Raw genomic sequence first — 17216 nt, 5'->3', positions numbered from 1 at the left:
CACAATTATAGCAGTGGTGCCCAAGCACCAGTAGATCGGGATCTACTGGTAGATCTCAGGGTGCTAGATCCCCAAATCATTTTTGGATTAGTGTAACTTTGTACTGTCAGTGTCATTCAACTAGTCAGTCCGTGCATTTTGTTGTCACATACTGTAGGCCTGTCAAAACGCTCATGGAACCCAGCCGACTCCCTTGGCAAAGACTTGCTTTTTTTTTCTTTTTTTTCTCTCAATGTTATTATAACAAATCACACCATTTCCATACAAAACTGTAAATCTTAAATAAAGTAACAGATGACATGTGTCCCTCTACTGCTCACACGCTAAATTTAGCAAATATCAAAACAATTATGTCAACATGGAGGTGCTGGTGGTAACAGTCCTTTTTTTTTTTTTTTACTTAAATTTGTATTTATTTAATCACATTTAGTCAGTGTTACGTGTTTACATTCTGTGGTTCATACTTCTTCAGGTCTTCTTTCAGGGGTTAGGGTGGTGTCTCTGTGAGGAGGGGTTTCCTTGTAAGTTGTCCATTTGTCCCATTTTATTTCAAATTGTGTCTTTTGAATTCTCAGTATGTGTGTAAGTCTTTCCATTTCGAAAATCTCCTCTACTATTTCCGTCCAATGATTCTGGGTGGGTGGTTCTTCCTTATACCATTTCCTTGTGATTGCCTTCTTGGTTGCTGCTAGCAAAACTTTAACCAAATACTGATCCTCCCGCTGTACATTTTCGTTGGTTAAGTTACCTAGATAAAGCACCTCACACGTGTTAGGTACCTCGTTTCCCAATATTGCTTTCAATTCCACCGATATTTCTTCCCAATATTTCCTAATTTTCTTACATTCCCAGAAAACATGAGCGTGGTCTACATTTCTCTTCCCACAAAGCCTCCAACACGTATGAGGTGCTTCAGAAAATTTACTTTTTGTCTTGGGAGTAATAAAGAACCTGATGATAGTTTTCCAGCAAAACTCTCGCCACATCCTGGAGCTGGTCAAGTCAAGTCAAGTTTATTTGTATAGCACATTTCATACACAGAGGCAATTCAAAGTGCTTCACATAAAATGGTTGACAGGAAAATAAAATAAAAGAAGAGAGTAAAACGGACATTTAAAAGCATCACAACAAAACTTAAAAAAAAAAGAGTATAAAAAGTGTATTACAGGAAAATAAACGACTGGTGGTCGTTTGCTGTACACAACATATACCAATCATCTTCAGTTATTTCTAATTTACATTCCTTTATCCATCTATCTCTAACATACAGCGTGGAGGATCCTCTACTCATCATCAAGCCCTGATACAGCACCGATATCACTCTGCTTGTGTTATTCTTATAGGCATTACCCAGAGCCCCAAACACTCCGCTTATCTCATCTGGAAGGTCTGGTTTTATTTCCTTAATGAAGAAGTCTCTGACATGCAAGTACCTAAACAAATCTTGCTTCTCCAGGTCAAATTCATTCTTCAAGTCCCGAAAACGTTTAATTTCTTTTGTATCTATTATTGAGATTATTGCCGTAATGCCCTTGTTTGCCCATTGTACAAAACTGATGTCAAGGGTCCCGGGTTTGAATTTGGGATTATGAGTCAACCAGCTCAGTAGTTTGACCTCCCTCCCCAGATTGTATTTTCTGACCACTATAAACCAGGTTCTCAGAGTAAACACAGTGATTGGGTCTAGCTCTTTCTCCTTCTCTTTAAACAAATTTCTATTTGCTATCATGTTTTGAACTTGACTCCTCTCCTTTCCTAATTCAATCTCTTTCCATCTTGTGATGCACTTTGTGTCACACCAACAAACCAGAGGCCGGATCTGTGCAGCATAATAATATTCTAGAAGGTTTGGTAAGGCTAGTCCTCCTTTGTCTTTGGGAAGTTGAAGTGTCTTATACTTAATTCTTGGTTTCATCCCCCCCCAGATAAACCTAGAGATTTTCTTGTCCCAATCCTGAAATTGTGAGACTTGGGCCCAATCCCAATTCCTATCTTAACCCTCAATCTTAACCCTCAGTCTCAAAAATGCGCACTCCCGCGAAGTGCTAGTGCTGTCCCGATTCTCACTTTGTTAAGTTAAGGGTCGAGTTTGAGGGCTCTACGGCCCTCAGTTTTGAGATTTTCCACGACCACACTTGGCGGTGAGTGCGATCCCAGAATCCCTTGCGTTTCATCAGCTAGATCCATTCAGATGGAAGATGGCGGCGAAAGGAGGAAAAAAGTAGCCCTACAAAGTTAAGTATTTCCTTGTTAATAGAGATGTAAAAATTACGATAACCATTGTATTAGCTTAGTTTAATGTCATTTTATGGATTTCCGTTTTGGAATCCTAACAACAATTGTTGTTGCTAACGAGTGGGGGCTAGAATGACCGTGCTTTCCGACGTGAGGGCTGGCTTGACTGCAGTGTTTAACTGCAGTCAAGCCAGCCCTCACGTCGGAAAGCACGGTCATTCTAGCCCCCACTTGTTTTGTGGTGCGTTGCATTACACGTAGGCTGTATCTTGATAAAAACAACTCAACAACGACATTACCACCGAGAATTATGGCATTTCGTAACAACGTTAACAATGTTATAATATAATAATAATAATATGGCTTGACCAGCACGGCTACTGACTATCGATAGTTAGCAACAACAAATTGTGTTAGGCTCCAAAACGGAAATCCATAAAATGACATTTAAACTAAGATAATACAATGGTTATCGTAATTTCTACATCTATATTATCAAGGAAATATTTGTAGGGATGCTTTTTTCCTCTTCTTTTGAATTGACAGACTGGATCCGGAGCTTTGGCATATTGCTGCCCCCCACAGTCTGAAGACGTATCTGCCTTTAAGGGCTGTCCCATTTTAAAGTCGCAAGATAGCCCTTAACACTTAGTTTTGAGGGCTACTAAGATTGAGGGTTGAGCTTGAGGGTTAAGATTGAGGGTTAAGAAAATAATTGGGATTGGGCCTTGCTTTTAATTATGCATTTGCATACTCATGGGAATGCATAGCTGCAGGCCCTACTTTTCCTGCATCCGTTTACAGCGTATGCATCGCGATTTGGATAGCGTGCATGACAGATGCCTCAAACGGATGCAGGATATGCATGCAAACGCATACTGTAGCCAACAGCACTACGGCCAACCTTTCAGTGAATGGCTCTATGTAATTGCGCGGCACAGCTGGGGCAAGGTTTATTTAGATAGGTGTCCGCTGATGATCAGTTCAACAAATCAAATTTGCCTCAAACATGCCGACCACTAGTCCCCACCAGTCCACCGATCCCTACAAGTCGTTTGTGTGAATGAAGTTGTATTACGCGTAGTGCAACATGGGAATTCCCTATTTAGTTGTTGCAACACACTGTGCTACGAGGATGCCACATGTCCAAAGGCAATTGAATGTAGTATTTCAGTTGTAAACTATTGTTTATTGCTTTTCACTGAAATTATGAGCTGTATTTCATTCATAGGTTATGTTAGTTATGTCTACCCACACTTACTGTAATTGTTATGAAGTTGTGAGTTTATGATGATGATTGTTTATTTATTTATTTATTGTGTGTGTGTGTGTGTGTGTGTGTGTGTGTGTGTGTGTGTGTGTGTGTGTGTGTGTGTGTGTGTGTGTGTGTGTGTGTGTGTACAAAGACTTATTATCAGGTTTACTCTTACAGCGGCGTTGGGGGTGGACAGGTAGATCAGCTGTAAATGTGGATCTTAAGTGTAAAAACATTGGGCACCCCTGAACTAAATTATAGTAAGAAGATGAAATGGTGGGGGCGGTACTTTGACAACATCTTTTTTTGGACATGGTTCTGAGGCGAAACCTCTATTATTTTATGATATTTTAACACCAATAACAAACATAAAATTGTGTATTGAGTCTTCCAAAAGCAATATTAATTTAGTAGACTTGACTATCTCTAAGGGTGAGGAGGGCCAGCTTCACACTACATTATACAGGAAGGCAACAGACAAAAATACTCTGCTGAAAGCTCATAGTTTTCCATCCTAATTGACTCACGGACAACATGGTCAATTCCAATTTGTGATAATAATCAAGAGTTTGAAGCAGATTTCAAACTCGCATGGTTCAACAGATAAAGCCATGCCAGCAATATGGAAAAGCCTCAAGACGAGCTGTTTGACTTCCATAATTGACATCATGCCCGTAACTAATACCATTGAGGACACCGAGGTCATGACCTCGGTATTTTCTAAAAAAAAAAAAAAAATTTGAAAAATGAAGCCTGCGTTAGTTCATTCAAGACATGATGTACCAGCTGACAGCCTCTGTTTGGTTCACCGTTTAACCAATTCTCCAATCACAGTCATTCTCACAACAAGGCGGTCCGTTTAAATATGGCAGCCTCTCACTCACTGATCTGTTCCCCACCTTGCTGATCGTTTGCGGCTGCTGGCAATGCTTTGCCACCTCCACCCCAGCCTCCACCTTTTAGATCAAATGCTATCATGTATTGTACCTCTGGAGTCTGCATGGCTCAAAAAATTAACATGTTTCCATGTCTTGCTTTTAGGCTCCCTCTTTTACTTTCTATGGTTTAAATGTATCTGGAATATTTTATTCCCATGGGGGATTCTGCTTGCTCTCCCTGCTCGGCGTAGCATGCTTGCTGAGCCGAGTTCAGGGAGAATTAAATTAATTAAATATTAAATTAAATATTAAATTAATTCTAAGAGCGGAGCCTTCAACGCCAAACATAATTGTATGCATTGTATTCATAATACAATAAATGGTTAATTCTATGACTTGAGTGTTCTTGAATGAAATTGAAAAATAGCCCCAGCTCCCACGTCTATTCATCTGTCATTGATGTTTTAAAGCCCTCATAAATAACATGATATATGACATAGTTGATCAGAAATGCAACAATTTGGTTCCTCTCTGTGTGCTATAGAAGGAACAGACGTTCAAATTTTGCATTGGGGCTAGGCTTTGGGGACATTCTATTGAAGTGAATGGGTAAGTAACTCCGCTGTAAGTGATGTTTGTGTAGATGCCCAAAATATTTAATTCAAGATTCAAGATTTTTATTGTCACTCCATGGTACAAGTATCACGTGTGAAATTCTTGTGCTGTGGACTCCGTTTACAACATAGTACAAATATAACAAATATAACAGGGCATATGAGTGCAAAAACAACAAGAGACACAACAAGCAATAAGGCAGTATAGTGATAAGACAAGTCAGAGACAGTGGCATATTCACTGCACATAGGTGCGCATGTCGTGTGCATACTTTAGACGTGATTCAACATTTTAAATTCGGCGTATTTGACATACAGGTGCAAATAGCATATTCCTTATTAAACATACAATTAAACTCTGCGTTTTAAATTCGGCGTATTTGACATACAGGTGCAAATAGCATATTCCTTATTAAACATACAATTAAACATTAGACATACGTAATGGTAGCAGCTACAGTACGGTACAGTACGGCTACTACACTATTTGTGTATGTTAAGGAGTCTCGTGGCCTGCGGGAAGAAACTGTTCCTCAAGCGATTTGTGCGTGCTTTCGGAACCCTGTATCTTCTCCCTGAGGGTAGCAGGGAGAACAGGCTGTTGTGGGGATGGTTTGTGTCTTTGATGATCTTCAGGGACCTCCTGAGGCACCGCTGTTTATACAGTTCTTGCAGATCTGGCAACTCACATCCTGTTACGTGCTGGGCCGCGCGTCTCACTCTCCGTAGCGCCCTGCGGTCCATGGTGGTACAGTTCCCGTACCAGGTGGTGAAGCCGCCAGTCAGCAGGCTTTCAATGGTGCCTCTGTAGAAGTTTCCTTAGCCCAAATTTCTTCAGGCGCTTGAGTCCGTGTATTCGCTGTTGGGCCTTTTTGACAACAGTGGCGGTGTGGCCGGCCCAAGTCAGGTCCTGGTGGATATTGACTCCCAGGTACTTGAAGCTGTCCACCCTTTCCACCACTGTGCCGTTGATGGTGATGACGGTCTGGGTCTGTGGGGGGTGGGAGGTGGGGGGGTTGGTGGTTAGGTGGGGATGGGAGGGGGTGGGGGTGCTGAGAGGTGGGGGGGAGGGGGGGGGACAGGAGGTGGGGGGGGAGGTGGCGGGGAGAGGAGGGCAGTGGGGGGGGGGAGAGGAGGAGGGGTGGTGGGGGGGCGGAGGGAGGGAGGGGTGGGAGGAGAGGTGGTAGGGGGGGGGAGGGGTGGTGGGGGGGGAGGAGGGGAGGGGTGGTGGGGGGAGAGAGGTGGCAGGGGGGGAGGGGAGGAGGTGGCAGGGGGGGGAGGAGAGGAGGGGGGGAGGTGGGGGGGAGGAGGAAGGGGGGGTGGTGGGGGGGAGGAGAGAGGGGGGGTGGTGGGGGGGAGGAGGGAGGGGGGTGGGAGAGCACTAATTGAGCACTATTCTGCCATATGTGACCTGTATGCAGAATATATTTATTTATTTTTTGTATTATTGTAAAACAACAACAAAGAGGATATTAAACTAATATGATGTCTGTAGTTCTTTATAGATCTAACCTCTTAATTTTGCTCTCAAAGTGCACCAGATTGAAGCATTTTACTTTAATATGGACAAAACTTTCTAAACGGGGGGCCCCCCATGCCACACTAAAATGACCTAGGTATTTCTCAAACCCTGGCTACGGCCATGATTGACATCACAGTAAATTAATTCATATGCCTGCTTACAGCACCCCCAACTGAATGTGAAGACCAGACCTGATTAAGTATATAGCTGAGTAGAATGGGAAAAAACAAACAACAAACACAATCAACTGTGCTGAAGATGGATCTAACAGATCATCTTGTCTTAGCTGATCAAAACAGTGCATGATAATAAGGGGAGAGACAGCATTTTTTTTACAACAGAATTCATAACCTGTTTAAATACCCATGAAACATGTTTATACGGTTAAAATGACATGATATAAAGGACCTTTAATGCAGATATACAAGAACAAGCTATAGGCCACGTGAAATGCAATACAATTACAGGATGCAAAATGAATTAAATTAAGGGGGCACGGTGGCTCAGCGGTAGAGCTGTTGCCTCACAGCTAGAAGGTCCTGGGTTCAATTCCCACCTGGGATGCTGTGGGCGCCCCCCCATCCTCAGGTGCCCACTGCCCAGCTGGGCTATCTCATTAACTCATTCATGGCCAGTTTAGGACTGCCAATATTTAGCACAGGCCAAAGATTTTCATAATTGTTGGTCATCTTTCAAGACCCACAGTAAATTATCTATTAGCACCAAACTTAGCACCAAACTTAACTTAACTTAAAGTGATTTGCAATCCCTCAAAATGAAGATGTACGTCTCTGGGTTCACCAGAAAAAAAAAAGTGAGCTTTTAGCATGTTCTGTACTCTACTTATAGCCATTTATATACACCCTGTTTTCACCAAAAAGGTCTCTCTGAGAAGAGAAATTGCAGAAAATTGCATTTTTGTAAAGGACACAATCTCAGGCAGAACTCGCTCTCAATTCTTTTATTTTGAACTGTATTGACATCAGACATGTAAATATTATTCGTTATGACACAAATGACAAAAAAAAAAAAATATATATATATATATATATATATATATATATACATGAAGTGCTTTTTTTACATTCAACAATACAGTTTACTCAGTGTGAGTGAGTGTGAATGTGTGTGTGTGTGCGCGGGGCCCATGTGTGTCTCTTTACATTACATTACATTTCGTCATTTAGCAGACCTAAATGACCGTCCTGACCGTCCTGACCTCATTCTGAGATGTGGGCTCACAATCGGCTCCTCATCTGAAATAAAAGCAACATATCCTCAGTAAACTATATAATCACATTTAGTACAGAGACAGTGTAGTCGTGTACTAGTGTCTCAGTAAACTATACGATCATAGAATGCAGAGATCAGTGTAGTCTCTCTCTCACACACACACACACACACACACACACACACACACACACACACACACTCCTTACCGCGAGATCATCCGGGTCCTGTCGCATTGGAGTCCAGTCTTCCTCGCCCTCGACAGGAAAGTGGCCGTGCTGCTTGGCTCTGTGTGAAAGCAATTTCTGTGGCGAGGCTGCTGTTCTCCTCCTGCTCACAAAGTTGTGACTCCGTCTCGTCTCTTTCGGGGTGGCACACAGGAACGGGGTCCAGGGACCAGGATCGATCATGTTGGTCACGGGTTTGACTACCGCGAACAACTGATCGATGTCCGCTGCCCTGCAGCAAGCCGACCAGCTCGTGCAGCGCGCCGAGGGGCGTTTCAATGGCGTTTCTCCTCTCTGCACAAGGAAGCGCGTTTCTCTGTTTTCTGTTTTTCCTCCTGCTCATTTCAAAACAACAGCTGCGTTTGTACAACAACAGTATGTGTTTGTTCACGTGTTGTCGGCTTCCCTTTGAGGGCAGGGACCTGATACCATGTCACAGGCTGGGGAAGTCTTTGAACTACGCGCTGCACTAATAAAAACAAAAACACGTCAAACACGTCTTTGGCGTGGATGGCTATTCCTGATAACACGTCAAAGACGTCTTTGGCGGTGAATGAGTTAAAAGGGCCCTTCTGTGTAGAGTTTGCATGTTCTCCCCGTGCTCCCCAGGGGTTTCTCCATACAACATCGGTATGGACCCCTACTAAAAACATGCAGAAGATCATCATCTGACCAGTGACGATTGTACACAAGAAAGATGCCCACTGCTCCTGGCCTGCCCTCCGGAGGAAGGACAAGCCTGGATGGGATAAATGCAGAGACTGGTTCACCGGCCACCATCAGCATGAGTGTGTGTGTGGCCGCATGCATGTGTTGGGTTGTCGTGTGACAAATGAAGACGGGTTTGTCCGTCTAGTTCTTCTTCTTCTAAAAAAAAGAATGAAATAAACTCACAATGAGAATAATAATGAAGCAGGGAGGTTAGACACAGTTGAAATAGAATGAAACAATGATTCAAATGAGTGCAATCAGACAAAATACTCAACTTTCAAGGGCGAAGTGATGGACTACATCTCCCAGCGTGCCTGGCACCGAGCTGAGTGATGACATCACGACTTGCGCAGTTGATTCCAGTGACAACGGAGATCAGACATTGTTTTGATGCTGCCTTGGAGCGGTAGAGCTGAAAGTTTGTTGAAGATTTTTTTCTGAGTGAGCAGACTTGACTCGGGTGATACTGTAGCTGGTTTGGACGGAGCGGTTTGGAGGAAAGCTTCCACTGAACGGATTATCGATGAACCCGGTCATCTCTTCTGCGGCAGTATTTTCTTGTGTTTTGAATGAAACTCCTTGCTGAAGCAGTGAGACAGTGACGACCTAACGGAGCCGGGGACAGGAGTCGTGCCGGACGGACAGAGGCACGGTGATCCATGATGAAGGTGAGGAACCAGCACGGCAGGTAGGCACACATGTATGGGATCAGTATAGTCTCATATCTATTGACCTTGACCTTGACCTTTCACGAATGCACATGCTTTGTTTCGCAGTTGTATTTCGGACTCACTAATGCACACGATCTGTTTTACAAATGCACATTCTCTGGTTCGCAGTTGTATTTCGGACTCACTAATGCACACAATCTGTTTCACAAATGCACACGCTCTGGTTCACAAATGTAATATTTATGCAAACTTGTAATATAAATTCGGAAATGCACACGCTCTGCTTCACAAATATAATTTTTATGCAAACTTGTAATATAAATTCGGAAATGCACACGCTCTGCTTCACAAATATAATTTTTATGCAAACTTGTAATATAAATTCGGAAATGCACACACTCTGCTTCACAAATATTATTTTGAGGCACACTTGTAATATAAATTCACAGATCATGCGAATTGCTCAATGTGCATTTACAAACTGCTTCTCATTTGTGAACCTGTCTACATTTGTGAGAGAAATTTCTGCGCTGCCTTTTTGAGACTCGTCTAACGGGCAGGTCAACGAATGTCACCATTGGCTGATAAAGCTGTGTGATTCTGATTGACAGATTCATCAGCCAATCAGGTGTTTGCTTTCAGCCAATCATATGGCTCCTTACATTTTTTCCACACGTTCTCCACACACGGAGCTACTGTTATGTGCGCATGCGCACAGCGTTCAAACAATGGCAGGCAGAAGAACACACAACAGCAACAGCATGGAGACTGAGAGCTTCTTTTAATACATCCATGATGGAGAGACTTAATCAACCTCAACCTGTAAGTAACACATTTATCTCATTATCCCCTCTAGTCATACCTTCCCCACGGTATCAGCTGTTTGTTTCCCCCGAGTGCCCAGGTCGCATAAGCAGGCTGTAGGTTATTGTTATTCAACGTGATGGCTGCTGCGAAGCCCCAGAACTTTCCCCCCGTCGAAAAAGTCTGCGTTGTGGGAATATTTTTGCTACGTTAAAAGCACTGATGGCAAGGAAGATTAGAGGAGGAAGCTCAGCCAGTGACTGCCACACGAGGCAATACCACAAACATGATGCAAATCTGCGCGAACACCACCCGTCCTAATTTGGCAACATCTTGCTCATAGCAGATACCGTTAAAGTCAGATAAACACTCTCATAGGCTATCTGCCGAGGCAGATCACATGGCTAATGTTATACGTTAACGTTACTTGACTGAGGTATGAACGTATTCCACTGAAGAGAAGTAATAATAAAATGATGAAAGACTTCTCCAACTGAGGTACAAACTGTGTGTGCATAGTGAGTGACTGAAGCACAGGGAGGGAGGAGAGAGGATCAGCAGAGAGCAGCACAGGAGGGACAGGCTGTGTGTAGTGTGAGAGGGTTGGGGGGTGTCACTGTGTGTGTGATCAACATTGAAACTATTTATGTCCAGTGTGTCCATTTGATTTGACAAAAGATAAGCATTTATTTGATATTATTAATATTATGATGTGTTTTAGTTTTACATAAAATTAATTGGATGAAATAAATCGTCACACTGCAGGTTTAGCCTCACTGAAGATACTGCGTTTATTTTAATTTTGTGAAAAGTAAAAAGTATTTTTATACTGTTAACTTAACATACAATGTTTACTAATGTTCCAAATGAATGTTCTATTATGTTATTAATAAAAATGTTGTTCAACGGCAACAAAATTATATATATAATATATAGCCAGATTTTACAATAACTCATAAAGGTCCACCAAATACACCAAATAGCTCAAATGTGAAAGATAATCTATACATGTTGATAAATGAAGATGGCTGTGAACCCAAAATAAAAATAATTATAATATTGTGACCCAGAGTTTAACTAAACTTCTGTGGGCACTGGACAGGGCTCTGCTAAGCACTGCAGTGTATGAGATTAAAAAGTGACTTCTTCTGTTTTCTTTGCAGGTATATTTCCACCAATTCCAATGGATCTGTGTCCTGTCAGAACCCTCAACTGCTGCAGTGTCCTGCAATACAGAACCATCTAGGTCACACATGGGCCGGACGCCCGGACCCGGCCCCTGGACCATCTCAATCCGGCACCCAACGTCCTCAAAGGAAAACAAAACAACGCACAAAAAGTCAATAAAAGACAGCATCACGTTAATAAATCTAATCCGCTACAGCCATTTGATTTGTATCACTATGATATCAGGAGATTAACAGGAGAAATTACCAATCACAGCGGGAGAGAGGGTTACAAATAGAGAGACCCCCACGAAAATCAGGAGTGTTGGCAGTTATCAGTCCAATGTGTTGCACTTCGCTTACTTTATATTATGTAAGTTAGTATGGCCCTCTGGAAAAAAAATGTCCCACCCCTGATCTAGGTTGTTAGACTTTCAGATATCAAGTATCTTGGTCAACAGGCTGGCATAAGTAATGTCTCTTATAATGATCATTAAAACTGATTTGGTGACACAGAGTATTTAACACTGTTTCATTATTTGCATCATCGAACATAGCTGCTATCAAGAGGTTTTGAGGTGTCTTCAGTGACCAGCTTACTGTACCAGGTCACTCTTAACAGAAGTGACTACGCTGTTGTCTGTTAGCCAAATATATTTCCAGGCTGTTAGATTATAGATTATCTGACATCAGCTCTTTATAGATATTCCACTGTCATTGTTTTAATTTTGCAGAGTTGTTGGCTGATTTGTTCTCTCTTTAGTTGAGATGTTTTGCATGAACTGTAATACCATCTGATATTTTCAGTGTTCCTGCAAAAAAAATCATCCACAATTCATTTAAACAGATGGACATTTGCTGGTCTCAGTTCATTTATTTTCACGGCAAAAACACAGCTTTATTTTCACGGCAAAAACAGATGCACTCATTTGGCTTTTACATCAGGTCATCCTGTCATTGAAGGTTGGAGGCAGTAGATTCTTGCAGACAACAGTGAGCCATGTCAGCCTGGTTTTGCAGCATGTCAGATTTTCAAACCTGTCCAACAAATCAATATAAAATATCAAACAATGTTGCTGCCTGTCCAAAAATCTATAAGTAAGTCACATTGGTTAATTTTAATTAAAATGTTTGTGTTATTAATACAAATGTAACGTTACTCTAGATTAGAGACTAGTGAGCAGATTACTAAAATATACTATAGTGGAGGTAATAGCCACATTTTTTAAATGAGGTTGATAGTTTACCCACCTCATTTACCAACCATTACACCCCTGACTGTAACGTTAGTTAAATATGCTGGCTGCTGTTTATTATGTTGGTATTTCTAATATAGTTAATCACTTAGCTAGCATTTTAGTCCAAGTGACAGGCTATGCTTCCTGTGGTCTGTCAGGGAAGCATAGCCTACAGACTGATCAGTGATATCACGTTGTGCTCATAAACTACTAGCGTTGTACTGCATTGACTAGCTCACAAAAGTTGCTAATGAAATAAACAGACTTTGAAAGGGGTAACGTTAGTTGTAAGAGCAAATTTACCAAAGAACTTACCATAAATTAGTATTTTATCTGGCGTGGTGTGCCCCGGCCACTTGCCACCAGAAGCTGCCGAGCCTTCACAACTGACGTCACGTCTTAACACCGAATTGCTGGCTAAGTTAATATTATATAAATTAATGCAAATCATAGTAAAGTGCCACTGAAAATCATTCCAAAAAGTTAACAGCGTGTGATGTTGTGGTGTTTGGATTTGACAGTAACCAGGAACTACAAGAGCAACGTGAACCACGTGATACTTTTCCAAGCCCGCTATTGGATGATAAGTACAAATACGTCATGCACATGGACACATAGCTGTCCGCTCTCTTTACCGGAGAAAATGCAAGTTGACAGAGTTAGCGATCACAAAATATGGCAAGAAAGAACGGGTGGCAACAAATTTATTTTCATTTGTTGAGACATGTCTCAGTTGTTAATAAAGGACTGGGTTTTCCCTCGGTAGGGATAGTTTAAGTGCACGAAATCTCCGCTGGGCCCGCCCAACGTGTGGAAAAAATGTAAGGAGCCATATGATTGGCTGAAAGCAAACACCTGATTGGCTGATGAATCTGTCAATCAGAATCACACAGCTTTATCAGCCAATGGTGACATTCGTTGACCTGCCCGTTAGACGAGTCTCAAAAAGGCAGCGCAGAAATTTCTCTCACAAATGTAGACAGGTTCACAAATGAGAAGCAGTTTGTAAATGCACATTGAGCAATTCGCATGATCTGTGAATTTATATTACAAGTGTGCCTCAAAATAATATTTGTAAAGCAGAGCGTGTGCATTTCCGAATTTATATTACAAGTTTGCATAAAAATTATATTTGTGAAGCAGAGCGTGTGCATTTCCGAATTTATATTACAAGTTTGCATAAATATTACATTTGTGAACCAGAGCGTGTGCATTTGTGAAACAGATTGTGTGCATTAGTGAGTCCGAAATACAACTGCGAACCAGAGAATGTGCATTTGTAAAACAGATCGTGTGCATTAGTGAGTCCGAAATACAACTGCGAAACAAAGCATGTGCATTCGTGAAAGGTCAAGGTCAAGGTCAATAGATATGAGACTATACTGATCCCATACACATGCGTGTGCCTACCTGCCGTGCTGTGAAGCAATGTAGCCTGACTTGCTCGACAGCGTGATGAGCTTCCTTTGACGATGATTGCAGGAGAAGCAAACATGAACAGCATGACGGCGTGCACAGAGACATAGCAGAGTTGCAGCAATCACACTGACAGCAGAGTATGAAAAGAGAACAGCTTTTAAAGGTTGCTGCTAAGGCTGAGATTGGCTGAATGGGAAGATGTGGCCAACTGTGATTGGTTTAGCAAAAGCGCTCACGCCCCCCTAATCAGCTGAATACAGGGCACCAGTCACCCAGGAAATGGTCTTATCACCCGACTACCTTCGGGCAGACGTTTCCGATGGGAGCGCTCCCCAGACAGGAAGGTTAAGGGTTCGTACAAGCAGACTTGTAAACAGTTTCTTCCCAGAGGCAGTCAGGTTCTTAAATGAATAGCACCTTATTGCTTTAATCTGCTGCTTTCATTATTTTATAATTTTATTATATTATCTTTCTAATCTTGCACTGTGTAGACATGCCACCCTGGCATGGTTCCTAGAGAACAGCACAAAGCACTTTATTCATATGCCCTTCTTATTATGCCTTTTTAAAAATCATTATTTTTTATACTTTTTATTCATTTACAACCATGCACTGTGCCGACATGCTGAATGTACATCCATGTCTTACCCTGTTTAATGTTTTGTTGTGTGCTCTCTGTTTTTGTACTTTCTTTTTTCTATACCATGTGGAGGTGTGGCTTGTGTACAAGAGTATTCAGAGAATTCCAATGCATTTTAATGCCATATTTTAATGCAAATGGCAAATAAACTTGAACTTGGAATGAATGAGTGTAAACCAACCAAGGTCTTTCTGTCTGAACTTTCACATGAGCTTCAAAGTTGACTCTAACTCTATTCAAAAAAGACTATGACATGTTAAGATATGGTACATTGTACCATTGTGAAATGTAACAAAAAGATATCAGAAAAATATTTGGTATGGTTATTGAAAAAATGTCCCCTACTATTATGTTTGAAGAAACTGCGGACCACAACGTAGTGTCAATGTTTTATTATCATGCGGTTATAGGCAGCCATCATACCAACACACATCCGCAATGACACTCAGACACTCATTGACGCTTTCCGGCAGCTGTCATAAAGCTGCTCGGCTTCTCTTAAAGGTACAGCTACAACGGTGTATCCACATACACAACGCCTACTTCTGGGGCATTTGGGCCAACTGAGACACCTTTGATGGGCTGTTGTGGACAAATGCTGGACTGTTAACAATGCTGAATGTTTAGATTGATAGTTCTTCCTTTCTAGATGACATTTACATTGACATTTCCCCATGTCTCTGTGTTTCAGACTGTCCGGCGGAGCCTGACATCGTCTCCACCATGGCGGCAGGGTTCTGACACATCCTGGAAAACAGTTGGTCAATTTTCCAGTCATGGAAAACACATGGAAAATGAGAGGAAAATAAAATGTCCTGGAAGATCTTCTGTTGCCCTGGAAAATTATTTCAACATTCTCCTAATTTATTAATAAAACAACCGTGCAAGATGCAGTCACACAATTACATGTGTTTAGTTCAGAATGAAGGCGGAGTTCGAAGATGGGTGTGGTCTGAGCAAGGGGGCCGGAAGTAGGTATAACAACACCAGAAATGTTAGGGCTATTGGTGATATCCCAAAGTTTCCTGCAACTGATACCACACATATCACTTTCCAGATATTAACATAATGAGATATGAGATATTTGGGCAGAATATAGTGGTATAACGACACCAGAAATGTTATGTGCTGGGGATTCAAAATATGGCATGAGTCAAATCAGGAATCCAGATTCTGTCAAAAGAGGGACATTTCAGGAATCCAGATTCTGGTAGTATGACACTTCCCATATCGAGTCAAGATCCTGATATGAAATCTCCTCTGTTCTGTGATGGGAGAGTTTCCAACACAGATATCATCATATATGGGTTATGATTCGAAAAATATGGGCAAAAACATCCCTGGGTTTTGGGGTGTTTTGCGCAGTGCCCACTTGACGCACCTGGCCCGCATTCGTTTTATGCCGCAGCTGCTGTGATCCCTTCGCAAGATGGTCTCAAGTTTGAAACATAATGTCCCTCATTTATCAAAGGAGCGCAGGGTCCATGTGTCATTTATGAATGAGCGCTCATTGTTAAATGTGGCGGCTGGAATCAATTGTCATTTAAATATCATGACGGCCCTAAATATTGGTGCGCTGTGTGCAGGCATCAGTACAGCGCATGCGCCTCATGGCAAATGAGGAAGTAGCTTCAGTTACTCTTGGTTAGTTTGGTTAATCTTTGTTACTGGGTGTGTGGATTTACTTCGAAAATGAGCGTTTCCAGTAACTTTGGATTATTATTTAATCGCGTGGTGAGTACACGAATCATAACATGGCGCTGTTGGAATGTGTATTTTGGGCGACTGAACGGGAGTAGGCAGCTGTACCGTTCACTACCATTGTAGCGCTAAGCTAAGTAGCAGCTAAGGCTGTGCCGCTCTTTGTAGGGAACGCACAGTGACGATAAAGGCATCCACATTCTCCATTTACTGTCGGCAATATGACAAATAGGCGAATCTCCCAAAATGTTGGCATATCCCTTTAAGAGAAAGCACACAATTTGTTTGAGTATTGATATTATCGATACCCGTTGCAAATGAGTATTGTATTAGTTTCAAATTTTTAGTGATACTTATTGATACTATTGATACTTTTGACTCTAGAAATGGCTCCTACACCCTGATTCAAATTGTTCTTTATAAATTAGAATTAGAATACTATTAATCTCCACCCGCGCAACCTTCAGGCTACTAGTCTGCTTCTCTAACCTCTGGGCTACCTACAGCCCAAGTTGCCCACCTATTATTTCTACCAGCCCACCCTAATATAGCAGGCTAAAACCGGCCCTGGCACCTAAGCAGGATACATTTGGCGGCCCTGCATCACAATGGATAGACAGTGAAGTATTCATGGAACCAGCTACCATATGAAACACTCAAGCCAAGCTGACTGACTCCACTTGCCATTTTTACCCTACTTTTTGTCTGAATGCTTAGTGTTTCTAATTTTAAAATGGCATTAACTGTGTTTGTCCACCAGACAGCTCCAAACCTCACTTCGGTATTGCTCGTCCTGAGATTTATTTTTTTTACAATTACATTATTTTGAGCAGAAAATTATGCTAAGCGTAAATTAATGTAAATCCAGGGGTAGATGATCTTATTTCTTATAGCCTACAGCTTTA

General features: G+C 41.8%; 1 protein-coding gene across 1 annotated transcript in view; it reads left to right on the top strand.

The window, feature by feature from the left end:
- The window catches only part of LOC310792025 (neuropilin-1a-like), a gene marked incomplete at both ends in the record, with an annotated part of 98278 nt that extends 82927 nt beyond the window's left edge, over nt 1-15351 (top strand). Inside the window, one exon of the mRNA XM_083653707.1 lies at nt 15302-15351. Coding sequence (XP_083509833.1) covers nt 15302-15351 — 50 coding nt within the window. The remainder of the gene's footprint in view (nt 1-15301) is intronic.
- Between the last annotated feature and the right edge of the window lie 1865 nt (nt 15352-17216).

Source organism: Poromitra crassiceps (genome assembly GCF_964638095.1).
Source record: "Poromitra crassiceps genome assembly, chromosome: 17".
In the NCBI taxonomy this organism is placed as follows: domain Eukaryota; kingdom Metazoa; phylum Chordata; class Actinopteri; order Beryciformes; family Melamphaidae; genus Poromitra; species Poromitra crassiceps.
This window is presented reverse-complemented; position numbering and strand designations above follow the sequence as displayed.